Below are 13,697 nucleotides of genomic sequence, written 5' to 3'. Positions count from 1 at the left end.
GGGTTTACAATCGAGTAAAGCAGCAACTGACTATCACCATGCATACTTACTCTAAAGACACTACAATGAACTGTAAATGAATCCAAAAACGAAGGCTGAATTGGAGAACTGATCGAGGTAGCAAGGCCAGAATAGGTAGCATTGACAAGGATGGGGTCAAACCACAATAGATAACTATTGAGCGGGCCATCCCAAGATCCCCCGGAAACCTCAGCACAGGCTGATAATGAAATGCACGGCCAAAAGCCGGCAAAAGACTGGGCCCTGCAAACCCAAAACCAGCAATCCAACTCAAACCAAACGCTAGAATTCATGACACTAACCACCCTACCTCGGAGGAGGAAGGACTTATTTGGGTCATAAAGACCCAAAAACTACAAAAACTAAACAACTCAAACCAAAAACAGAAGAAAAAACTAAACACCAAAGCCCAGCCAAACAACAAGGCCCAAGCACAAGGACCCGGCCCAACCACCACTCCCCACCAAAACTCAGCGCCGCGATCCACCAAGGCAGCACCGAGCTCCACCAAGGCCGTCGCCGGCAAAACGAGCCCCACCGGCAAATCACGTCACCAGCTGCACCTACATCATTGCTTCCCCACCACTCCTGCCGCTCCACCACCAGTGTCAGATCCCTAGTACCAGCGCTCCCCTACCTGTCGGACCTTGCTCACCACCGTAGACCCAAACATCCAAAACCCATGGATCTACGACAGAAACCGAAATCAAACAACAAAAGACCACCGTCGATCCACCGATCCGCAGCAGCAAACGGTAGATCCCGCCACGCCTTCCAACCGACGCAAGACACCTCCCCAATCCGACTAAGATCCAATGCTGGACTGATAGGAGCATTTTAATGCGACATTTTAAATGTTATTTCCTCATATTTACTTAGTTATTTCCTTAAATAAATCCTTCTTGTTTAGGAAAGTTTCTATCTTTAGAAAGTTTCTATTTTTAGTAATTTTAATAAAAGTTTCTATTTTCTAGGTACCTTGGAATAAATGGAGCTGGAATGAGCTGAAATGAAGAAATTGAGTTTTCCTGGTCCAACTAGGAATCCCAGTTAATGCAGGAATCCTGATGAGGCTAGGAAACCTGAAAGCATTAGGAGACCACAACAACACCACAACACAACAACACACCTCTCTCCCTCAGTAAATAAACATCAGAAAAATTCTCTCCATTCTCTAGTCTTCAGAAGCCCTGCGTCTCAACCAAGGAGGAGAAGAAGTCATGCAATACATCAAGATCCTAACCCCCATCCACCCTTGTGTCGTCCCTAGAAGATTGCTTGCTTTCAAGGATTTTCAAGTTCTTCGTCTCAAGGCTTCATCATTCATCTTTCACGGTGTATTTCATACTTTCTTTTGTTTTCCTTTGTTTGATTCGTAGAGTTATGAATTCTAGTTAACATGACGTTAAGGGCAAAGTTTAAAGCCCATTTATATGTTTTGAAATAAAGTTGTGATTTCTTTATGTTGATTTATATGTTGCTTATGTGAGATTGCTTGATTGATTTTGTTTTACAGAAAACTTTTATATGTATGTGTTCTTTGGTGGCCAACTTAGGATATATGCATGTAATTGGAGCTAGATTTAAGTAGTAAAGGCTTTGGACAAAAGTCGAAATCAATTAAGGAGGATTGCAAATAGGTGAACTTATTCATAACTAGATTGTGCACTTTGGTTGACATCCTTTCTCTATGCTTCATGCATTGAATGTGTTTTTGATTAGCTAGCTTTCTAGACTATGATTGCATGTTCAATAGGATTGATTTTTATGCTTTCACTTGGATTAATTATTGAATGAAAGTAAAAAATGGGAAATCGTTTGCTTACTAACGTTTCACATGGTCAACTTCTTTCTCATGACATAGAAGATCAACTATAAGAATTGTGATTGGATTTCTTGCATATGATTGTGGTTTTGATCTTTGTTACTTCCGTTCCACCTTTGTATATGTGTTTTTAGATTTTCTTTCTTTTATTTATTTTAATTTTCAAAACTCTAATTCTTAAACCCCCCTTTTATTTCGTTATTTGTATATATATATTCTTTTTGTAAATACTATACTTTGTACTTTTATTAATTCTTTATTTGTTTTACAATGACAGGTGTACCCTCAATCCCCGGAATAGAACGATCCCTATTTACTATATACTAACGATGACATTTTATAAGGTTAAATTATACGCTTACTCAGGACTCAAACCTCAGCCACGCCACAGATCCAGATGCAGCCAGCACCGCGCCTTCCTCCATCCTTGAGCCAGACCATCGCCCAAGAACCATGCCGCAGGCCCAAGCAAACATCCTCTCCAGGACTGGAACGCAGCGGCAGGGGCCAGAGGCGTTCAGTTAGGAGAGAGCACTCTCGATCTCCCTCTAGTTTTTCTCCGGGCGTGAGGCGCGTTCTCTGCTTTAGTAAGATGATTGTACATGTAATCTTCTATATATATATATATATATATTTTAGAAGAGAAGAGAAGAAATTTCATTAATCTAAGAGATTACAACGATAGGGATGTCTGCGTAAAATCCTACCTACTCCAACTAGAGAAGAGGACCTACTCATGCCCCAAATGTAGAACTAGCGATTACAGATATCTTGAGCCGATAGGAGCTCAACTCTAACCACATGAATTGACCTCTTTTCTGGGCTACAGATAATCAACCTATCCCAAGAGTCCCGATACATCCTTACAACCAACCTCAAGAATAGACTAACCCCTTCTAACACCATATACCAAAACCGCCAGTATACATGTACAGGCGTGTCCCCAATACATTGACAACAAGAAAACATCAAAATTAAAACAACTAGTCCCTGGAGATAACACCATAATAATGGCACAACCATAAGACCGTACTAACCAACCCCTAGCTCAAAAGAGTAGGGACTTAATAACCCTAAACAAAACCTAAAAACCAAAGTAAAAACCCTAATAAAAAACAATAACAAGCTGCGGTGAAGTACCTCGCTTCCCGAAAGAGCCACCATCGAACTGTGACTAGCGATCAATGTAGACTCGGACCAGTTCCAAAAAACATCAATAATCTGAATTTGACCAACCACAACCAACCATTCTTCCTCAACTCCTACCCAGACCACATCCAACCCCTGTTGCTCTGCCATAGATTCAAACCACTGACCGCGCACCACCACCCCTAGCCAGAGTTCAAAATCAGACAACCTGTTTTGAACCACTGCCCTTGACTGCCACCGATAAAAAACAAAAAATTCATGTCTCTTCTGTTCCTCAGTCCCAGCCTCCGTGCAACCAGATTTAGATCAGCAAAGGGAGAGATACAATCTCTAGTCAGAGAACAGAGATGTACCCCCCACCATCTGTACTCCGTTGATCGAGATCACAGCCGCTACCAACTTCGATCTGAGAAGAAAGAGAACGCGACCAACTTCAGCAACCAAATCACCCGACCACCGGAGAAACATACCAGCCCGTTCGGAAGCACCCAAGTCACACTGACGAGGCCGAAATCCCACGCCGGTGTAGAAGCGACGTTGGACAAGCACATAAACCAACTTGTTTAATTCCAAACCCTAGGTCCTATTTTCACAGAACTCACATCTAGAATTTGGTTCTTAATTAATGATCTTGTTATGTAATTTTCTATATAGAGAGACTCTTATTATCAATGAAATACATCTACTTTCTCCCAAATCTCTTTTCCCTTAAACAGAATGTGCATTTTGGTATGTTCATGTTGTTTAACACTATTGGAAACTTGGAACGTAAACATTTGACCAAATGCTACAAGTTGTGAGAGAGAAAGACCGGCCGGTGATTCAGGGGAAGGTTGAAGAGTTTTTTGTTTTTTGTTTTTGGGAAATTCATTATAGACCCAATTCCTATAAAATCTAATGGAAAAACTCACATACTATTTTTTTACAATCTACACCCAATTATTACTAACTAGGATAAAATATTGCCTTTTTTTTCTTCTAAATTACACATATTGCCACTACTTAAAACTGAAAAACATTAGTCAACTAGCAAAATTAACGTACTCTTTAAATACCTTAATTGTAGATTTTTTATTGCTCCCATTATTATAGCAGTTTGCCTTCTACTCATCATTATTGCTAGAATTATGGAGCATTTCTTTACAATTTATTTTTTGGAATTCAAAGGCTTTATAGATTTAAATGAATATGAAATTTACTTTTTGGTAATTTAAACTTTCTATTTTAAAGGTAGATTTTGTGTTTTTCATCAATTTACTTGCAACCTAACTTAAAGGTAAATATTTAAGTTTCTAACCTATCTAAGAGCATCTTTAGCAATGCTAGCCATTTTAAAGTCAAATTTTAGCTAAAGTAGCTAAAAAGTCATTTTAGCTAGCCATTTTAGAATTACGTCTGCATCAATGCTCTCTATTTTAGCTAGTTTTGAATTTATATTATTTTTTAAATGAATATTAAATAGTTTAAATGTATTTATAAATTACATAAAATAACTTAAAAAGAATGTTTTAAATTATAGAGAGACTCATCTCGCTCTCTATATTTAGGAGCGAGATAGCTAAAAGTTATAATAGAGAGCCACTTACGAGTCTGGTGCAGTTGCTAAAATAGATAAAAAGTTAAACATGCTTTCCAAAATAGCTAAGGAGCCACAATAGAGAGTCTGCTAAAGATGCTCTAATAGGTTTTTATTTTAATTAAAACCTTAACATTAGACATGTATTTTTAGCTAACCTCACTTCTAGGAATTTTCATATCAACATCTTTCTTAGGTATTCTATTATTGCGAGTTGACCATATTTCTTATGTCGAAAATCTCTAACTTATCCCTATGCATATTAGGGCTGTGCAAACATGGTACAAACTGGCCAAAACCGACCAATAAATATGGTTTGGTTCGTGGTCTGTCCCCACTATGTCTCATCTTGATCCCCTAAAAGTGACGATATCACATATACCTGCTGCAAACATGTCTGCAAGGATTGATGCCCCATAAGAGGACATGGTGCCTTCCAGAGGAGATGGGTACGGCACCACTACCATGGATGGTGGTATGGTGACGCCACAAGGTGGCATAATGACATCATAGGCCATGGGTTCCGCTAGAGAGCGTAGGAGACCCATAGGTTCGATGGATTCTTGCCCTAAGAAGAGAGCGAGTTTAGCACAACTCGATCCATTGATCATTGATACTCAAAATCAGTCTCATGAGAATATTCTGGATTGTGGTTATGTCCAAGAGACATCGTTGGGGGATGCCTCAATGTTAGAACCAATTCCTGAGAATATAGAGATCTCTACGAATTACACTAGTGTACATGAAGACGTGGAATTATTGAGACCAATGACATCGAACCTTACTCTGTTGAAGAATGCCAACATAGAGAAAATTGTCCTTAATGGAAAGATGTGATCCAGATTGAATTGGATTCACTAACGGAGAGGAAGGATTTCGGGCCTGAGATGCCAAAACCTCTTAACATAAAACCTGTTGACATTAATAGGTCTTCGTTAGATAGTGTGATGAGAAAAAGAGATGATAATCTCGCCTTATGGTGCAAGGCTTCTCACAAAACGCCCTGGAATCGACTACGAGAAGACATATTCTCTCGTAATGGATGTCATTGCACTCCACTACCTTGTCAGTTTGGTAGTTTCCAAATAACTGAAGATGCAGCTTACGAATGTGGTCACTACGTATCTCTATGGGGATCTAGATACAGAATATAATGAAGGGTCTTGTGCACTTCATTTACCCAAATCAAGTGGTTCTTGACCACGGAGCGTGTTTGCAATGAGGGTGAAACGCTCACTAAAGTGACTACTTGATTGGGAAGGGATATGATGAACTATGCCCTTGCGTTTTCATGACAAGTTCTGGATTTGCAATTGTCACGGTTTATGTTGATAAACATAATTGGAACCCTTGAGAGTTAAGGGAAACCGCTGAACACCTGAAATCCGAGTTTGAGATGAAGGACCTTGGGAGAACACGGTTTTGACTAGATTAGAACTTGTATACCGTGTCAATAAATGCTTTGCATTTTTTTAAAGTCAAAGATGCACTCCCATGGTCGTCCGTTGTCTTGACCCTAAGAGGGATACATTTCGTCCCAGGGATGATGACGAAGACGAGTTAATTGGCAGAAGTGTCTTACCTAAGTGCAATAGGCGCATTATTATACTTAACACAATACAAGACCGGACACCTCATTTGTTATGAACTTGTTGGCTAGATGTAGCCCTGCGCCAACGCAACGCCATTGGACTGGTATAAAGACAATCTTTTGTTACTTAAAATGTACGATAGTTATGGGCTTGTTCTATCCCTGCAGAGAGAAAAGAATGACGGAAGAATGAGAACGGATCTCATTAGCCCAAGTGGCAGCGTCCAAGACACTGTGATAGGCGAAAACTGCCGGCCACCCATCCTCCTCCCTTACATAAAAAATGATGATGATGTTTTGATGAATTTTGCTTATGTAGGGTATCTCTCTGACCCTCACAAAGGTCGCTCCCAAACGGGTTATGTCTTTACCATGGGAAGCACCGCGATATCTTGGAGGTCTACAAAGCAGACCCTTGTTGCTATTTTCTCGAATCATGCAGAGATTATTGCTCTATATGAAGCTGTGCGAGAATGCATATGGCTAAGGTCTGTAGTTAGACACATTTGAGGAACTTGTGGTTTGCAGTCTACCACAGATGAACCTACATGCATTTATGAAGATAATGCAGCCTGTATTGAGCAAATGAAATTAGGTTTCATCAAGGGCGACAACACCAAGCATATATAGCCTAAGTTCTTTTACAATCAGCAACAACAAGCGCTTCCAAATATTGAAGTAAATCAAATCCGATCTGAGGATAATGTAGCGGACTTATTTACTAAGTCGTTACCTAAATCCACCTTTGAGAAACATGTGAAGAGCATCGGATTAAGAAAGTTATCCGAACTCCCATAATTGTAGCAATCAGGGGGAGATATTGACATCAGGGGGAGGTATGATGTCTACATGTTCGATCTCGAAGAGTGAAGGACGTGTTGTGCTCTTTTTGTCCTTCGACCAGGGTTATTTTTGTCCCACAAGGTTTTTGTTACCTGGCAAGGTTTTTAACGAGGCAACAATCAAAGCGTCATCACTAAGTTTGAGCGGCACAAGGGGGAGTGTTGAAGGATGTCGACATCATGTGTGCCTCTTCAAATTAGGGTTTAGTGTTAGAGTTGTAATAGGAGAAGGTTCTAGACTTCCTAGTTAAGTCGGATTCTATTACCTTTCTTGTACTCTGTAATTCCCTATATAAAGGGCTCCTATTATCAATAATAAACACACAATTCTCCCATCTATTCTCTCTGCAATTTCATTTTCACTACAACATTCTTTTTAATTTTCTATCATAAGCATTTGACAAAATATTTTTGCCAAACTTTATGTCATCTCATTCTCCTGTATTGCAGACTCTTTTCCAGGGTCAAGGAAACTATTATATGAGCATAAACCAGCTAGGAGATGGTGTCCAATGGCCTCGGACAACTGGCCAAGAGGTTAACTCACCGTTTGTTCTAGCTTTCACCCAAGAGGTATGACTTGACCATAATTATGAAAGATAACAGAAAGAGAAAAGAGAGTTTGTGGAAAACCTCACACAGAGAGGATCAATTGTATTGCTTATTTATATTACATCAGATACAGCCATACAGGTAATAAGGTTTAAACACAGAGATTTACAAAGGGATTACAGGGCCTAGGCTTAGGCAGTTAGGCATCAAGTAGACTTGGCCTCCAAGGCTGGAACCATTTAGAGATTCTGACCCATTTGATCAAAACAAAAACAAAAAACGAAAAACGAAAAACGAAAAACGAAAAACGAAAAACGAAAAACGAAAAACGAAAAACGAAAAACGAAAAACGAAAAACGAAAAACGAAACGAAAAACGAAAAACGAAAAACGAAAAACGAAAAACGAAAAACGAAAATCGAAAATCAAAAACAAAAACCACCATAAACTTGATGTTTTGATCCATAAACTCCTCGAGTCATTTGGATTTTTGTTCTGATCAACAATGATTTAGATCTCTTGGTGTCCAATTTCTGTTTCATCTAGCACATTGTTATCATCTTTTTCAGTTTTTCCTATATTTTCTCTTGTGATAATCGGTGTGGAGATGTGTATAACTTTTAGTGATTGACTTTGGAGTCCAATTGTTGTGAACCACTTTCCCATGGCGTCGAGCTACCACATGAGAAGCTCCACGTCTTCTGCTTCAGCTTCAAAATGGAAATACGACGTGTTTTTGAGTTTCAGGGGTTCAGATACCCGCAGGAACTTCACGGACCATTTATACGACAAACTGCAGTGTCGAGGAATCACAACTTTCAGGGACGACACAGAGCTTGAAAGAGGTACAACTCTTTCTTCGGGGCTCCTGGCTGCAATTGAACAATCAAGGTGTGCAGTGGTTGTTCTTTCGCCAAACTTTGCTTCTTCCACTTGGTGCTTGCTAGAACTTGTCAAGATTGTTTCTTGCATGGGAGACAGGGGGACTATTCTGCCAATCTTTTATGAAGTGGATCCCTCTGATGTGAGACATCAGAGAGGGAGCTTTGCCGAGGCCTTTGCTGAACATGAAGACAAGTTTTCAGGGGAAGACGTGAAGAAGGTGCAAGAGTGGGGAGATGCTTTAACAACAGTGTCCAATCTCTCTGGATGGGATTCAAAGGATTATAGGTAACTAGCATTGTTCTTTTTATGAACCTAATCAAACCTATATATATATGCGCATCCACTGAATTTCTGATTTACTGTTTGAACATATGAGATAGAGATGTTGACCAACTAGCTTGTAGGCTCGGTTCTCTTCCCTCTGGTGTAAAAAAAAACTTGTCTTTATATGCTTTATTATGCTGCAGACGACATTCTACTCCATGAATATTACAATTTGACAATTCAATACCTGAACTATCCAAACTATATAGTTCAAAGTGGTATTATTCCGTAATTGTGCTTCGTAGGGGTTGTATGGCTCAATGCCTCAATATAAGAGGTGTTAAGTGGGGGACAATATCAATTTATGTGTCTATGTGATACCACTAGGAGTTGGTTAATTGTCTTCTCTATGGCGTTGGTCCATATAAAGCTCAAACATTATTTGAGCTCTTATACCGCTTCCTTTTAAAAAAAAAAAAAATAAATAAATAAAACATTATTTTGAAAGCATCGATCAATGATTGAGTTCAGCTAAATAGTTCCTTAATTGATAGTTTCGTGTTCCTGCCCAGTTATTGTTTTCTTTTTCTTATAGGTATGAAACAGAGCTTATCAAAGAGATTGTGGAAGCACTATGGAAGAAAGTACATCCTACATTTGCATCATCAGAGTCCTCAGAGAATTTGGTCGGAATTGATTCCAAGCTGATCGAAATAGATTTTCTTTTAGAAAAAAAAGCAAAGGGTGTCTGCTTTCTAGGAATATGGGGTATGTGTGGGATTGGGAAGACAACCCTTGCTAGACTTGTTTATCACAGAATTTCTCATCATTTTGAAATTAGCATTTTTCTTCCTGATGTCAGAGAGGTTTCTACAACACACGGTCTAGTTAATCTACAACAAAATCTTCTTTGCCAGATATTGAAGGAAAAAAACATTCAAGTATGGGATGTTGATGATGGAATGACTAAGATAAAGAGCTGTTTTTATAATAAAAAGGTTCTACTAGTTCTTGATGATGTGGATCAATTAGACCAACTGGAAAACTTGGCCGGAGAAGAAGACTGGTTTGGTTCAGGAAGCATAGTTATCGTTACAACAAGAGATCAACGTTTACTAGTCTTGCATGGTATAGAAACACAATATAAAAGCAAGGGATTAAATGAGTATGAAGCTCTTCAGCTCTTTAGTTGGAAAGCCTTTAAGAAAGATTATCCTGAAGAAGGTTATAGGGAACTGTCTAAGGGTATCTTGGATTATGCTAGAGGCCTTCCGTTAGCCCTAAAGATTCTGGGATCTTTTCTCTATAAGAGAGACCGAGGTGATTGGGAAAGTACAGTAGCCAAGCTAAAGAAAGCTCCTATTGATCAAGCACTGTTTAAAGCACTCAGAATAAGTTATGATGGATTAGATATGATGAGCCAACAAGTTTTTCTCGATGTTGCATGTTTCCTCAAGGGGAATGACAAAGAACGAGTAATTCAAATACTAGATAGCTTTTTTGGCTTTGACACTAGTATCATGGTAAGTGTTCTCATTGAGAAATCCCTGTTAACTATTTTTGACAACTGTGTGGATATGCATGATCTGATACAAGAAATGGGAAGGGAAATTGTCCGTTTGGAGTCTGAGCAAGAGCCTGGCCAACGCAGTCAGTTGTGGCTTCGGGAGGACATTTTTCATGTACTCAAAGAGAATACGGTAAGAGGTTATGCAGATATACCAAGCTTGGATAAATTAAATTATAAATTTCTTTATCACAGTAAGTTTCGCTATTATGGAATTAATTCCTCTTATTCTCAATTGATAGGGAACAGAAGCAATTAGAAGCATAGCCATATGCTTGCCTAAGGTGGAAGAGTTCGCTTGGAATCCAAAAGCCTTCTCTAAGATGTCTAAACTGAAGTTTCTCAAAATGCAAAATTTGGTTCTATGTCAAGGCCCTGAATATCTTCCTGATGCCATAAGGGTTCTTGAATGGGCTTGGTATCCATCAAAATCTCTTCCACCAAATTTTCAGCCGGTGGAACTTATTGAGATTATTCTGCATCATAGCAAAATTGAGCAGCTTTGGCATGGAATAAAGGTTTGTAAGTCTCCTTATATCCAATTGTTGTGTTTATTTGATTCTTGAATAGATTGTTTTGGAAGTTAACTGATCTACCATAATATTAATTTGCATGTTTCACAGTACTTGGAGAAGTTGACAGTTATGGATCTTAGCTACTCCGAGAACTTGACAACGACCCCAGATTTCACAGGTATGCCAAACCTTGAGAGGCTGGTTCTTGAAGGTTGTACAAATTTAGTTGACATTCATCCATCAATCATATCTCTCAGAAGACTTAAAGTTTTAAATTTTAAGAACTGCCAAAGTATTCAGAGAATTCCAGGTGGATTAGAAATGGATTCTCTTGAACTAATTGATCTTTCTGGCTGCTCAAAAGTGGATATACTTCCACAATTTGTCAGACGGATCCAAAAGTTATCAGAACTTTTTTTAAGAGGAATTGGCATGCTAAAGTTTGAACTATCATTTCATTCAGTCAGTCCTCACCGGCTGAGTCTCGTATTGGCTTCTTTCAAACATTTCTGTTCTCTGAAGGGATTACATCTCAATGACTGCAAACTTGGTGAAGGAGATATTCCCGATGATATTGGTTGTTTGTCCTCCTTAGAAAACTTGGATCTTAGTGTCAACAATTTTGTCAGCCTTCCTGCCAGCCTTAGTCGGCTTTCTAAGTTGAAGTATTTGAACTTGGATGATTGCAAAAGGCTCCAACAATTGCCAGACCTTCCATTATTTAGCGGCACATGTCATGTCACCGCGGACAACTGTATATCCTTAAAAAAGTTTCCAGATCCACCAGACTTGTGCAAATTCTGGAAACTATCCTTTAACTTTATTAACTGCTGTAGCCTCGAAGATGGAGGAAGTTGTTATATAATACGTTCACTTCTACAGCGGTTCCTTCAGGTCTCTCTCTCTCTCTCTCTCTCTCTCTCTCTCTCTCTCACACACACACACACACACACACACACACACATAGTTGTTTGATACGATCGTTTGTATGGTGCAGGAACCCCCTCCTTGTTTTGAGATGTTCAGTATAGTCATTCCTGGAAATGATATTCCTTGCTGGTTCAAACATCGAGTTGTGGGAGATACGGTACTGGACTGTTCTTCACCTACTAGTAAGTGGATCGGATTTGCTCTATGTGTTCTTTTTGGAGCTGAAGAAAACCCAGGTGTCCCTGGTGAAGATCATGATTTAGAACCTCATGCAAAAGCAATTTCGTGTTGTTGGAAGCCCGGTGTTTTTGTACCCAGTCTCAGTTTTGATCTAAACCAAGTTCTTAAGTCGGATCACATTTGTTTATTCCTTTTGCCTTCAAAACATTATCTTGAAAACATTGGTTTTCTTTTGGAAACCACGTGTGCTAAGAAAAGCAACGCATGCTTGAAGGTGAAGGGGTGCGGTGTTCGTGCTCTGTACAAGCAAGACCTGAAAGAACTCGAAGAACTCAACTTAAGAATGAATCGATACAATAGAGTTTCTGAGAGGAATTTGGGTTGTATGATGAACAAATCCCCTCTTTTTACTGAGGAGTTCAGTTTCGTATTCTCTGGAAATGACATTCCTGAGTGGTTCGAAACTAGTGCGAAGCGCAACAGGGTGAACATAGACCGACCTTGTATTTCATGTAGTAGTACGTGGATGGGGTTTGCTTTGTGTGTTCTCTTTGGAGCTGAAGAAAATCCGGGTGCCCTTTGTGAAGATCGTGATTTACAACCTCATGTACACAAAATTTCATGTCGTTGGATGCTTTCCTATGGCTCCATTGTTTTGAAACTAGAACAAGTTGTTCAGTTATCAGATCACCTGTGTGTATTTTTCGTTCCTGGGGATAAATGTCTGCTTACATGGAGATGGTTTACGTTTGAATTCAGAACCAGGTGTGCTAACAGGAACGCATGCCTGAAGGTGAAAGGGTGCGGGATCCGTAGTTTGTACATGCAGGACTTGAAAGAGCCCAACATAAGAGAGAACCAATACAACGTGTCTAAGAGGGATGGGGTTGCAGATTGGATCGAACAACTGAGATCGTCAATAAACTGATGCCGTGTAGTTTGGTGAGTATCCTTCTCTATTACAACCTTTGCTAGTTATATCTATATTTTTACCTGCAAATCCCAACACCTTGAATTTGTAACTATTGAGTTGTTTACTTGTTACATGGGTTAATGGATGGTTCTTTCTGAATCCCAAAATCAACTAAAGTATTCAAAAAGTTGAAATCAACTATGTATGTCTTTTTCTCCTTCAGGTGGGATACACAGGTCCCAGTTTTTTTTAATTTCTAGACTATTGTTCTAAATATTCGTGATTTATGTTGTGTGGTGAGTGCAGGTCATCAAGAAGTTAACACCAATGATAGCAGGTCAAGAATTGAGAGAGAATATATAGTTGCTGCGAGCTCAAGAATGGTAATCAACTATAGTTGATTCAACCTCAAGTCCAACATTGTTGGCACTGTGAGCTAGTTTTTATTTATGATGCATCAGAGTGATTTTAGATTTTTTATTTTTTGGATAATGAGTGATTTTAGATTGAATTCATTGAAAATACAGTTTCGTTTTTGGATGGGATTGAAAGTACAACTTACACAGTTTTGTTTACCCTTTTGTGTAACTGCCCTTCAGATCCCTTTGTAGATTGTGATCCGTTTCCTTTTATCTTAGTTTTTCAACTCCTTCGCCTGCGGAAGAGTTTTCAATAATTACGATTTAATGTTCTTTGTGTGTTCGAGACTAGAAAATTTGGGTATTCTTTGATCGCAATCGTCACTGGCAACCCTCAAGTTCACTGATTGTGGTTTGATGTTATTCATTCATATTTGTACAAACAGAGATTCTTAGGTAGGGCTGGTGTGTTGCGTACCGCCACGCTTAGTCAATCATTGCCTGTGCATGGGTGTGTATACTCAAATAA

The 13,697-nt window shown here is 39.2% G+C and overlaps 1 protein-coding gene across 1 annotated transcript; it reads left to right on the top strand.

The window, feature by feature from the left end:
* Positions 1 to 2,417: 2,417 nt before the first annotated feature.
* On the top strand, positions 2,418 to 13,303 carry LOC112190339 (TMV resistance protein N-like). Its single transcript, XM_024329776.2, has 8 exons — positions 2,418 to 2,433; positions 7,455 to 7,577; positions 8,180 to 8,725; positions 9,300 to 10,404; positions 10,514 to 10,789; positions 10,895 to 11,680; positions 11,784 to 12,838; positions 13,116 to 13,303. Exons 3-7 carry the CDS (start codon positions 8,220 to 8,222, stop codon positions 12,822 to 12,824), a joined length of 3,714 nt encoding a protein of 1,237 aa, XP_024185544.1. The 5' UTR covers positions 2,418 to 2,433; positions 7,455 to 7,577; positions 8,180 to 8,219; the 3' UTR covers positions 12,825 to 12,838; positions 13,116 to 13,303.
* Positions 13,304 to 13,697: the final 394 nt, after the last annotated feature.

This window comes from Rosa chinensis, chromosome 2 (assembly GCF_002994745.2).
Source record: "Rosa chinensis cultivar Old Blush chromosome 2, RchiOBHm-V2, whole genome shotgun sequence".
Classification (NCBI taxonomy): domain Eukaryota; kingdom Viridiplantae; phylum Streptophyta; class Magnoliopsida; order Rosales; family Rosaceae; genus Rosa; species Rosa chinensis.
Note: the sequence above shows the minus strand (reverse complement) of the source record. Positions and strands in the feature narration are given on the sequence as shown.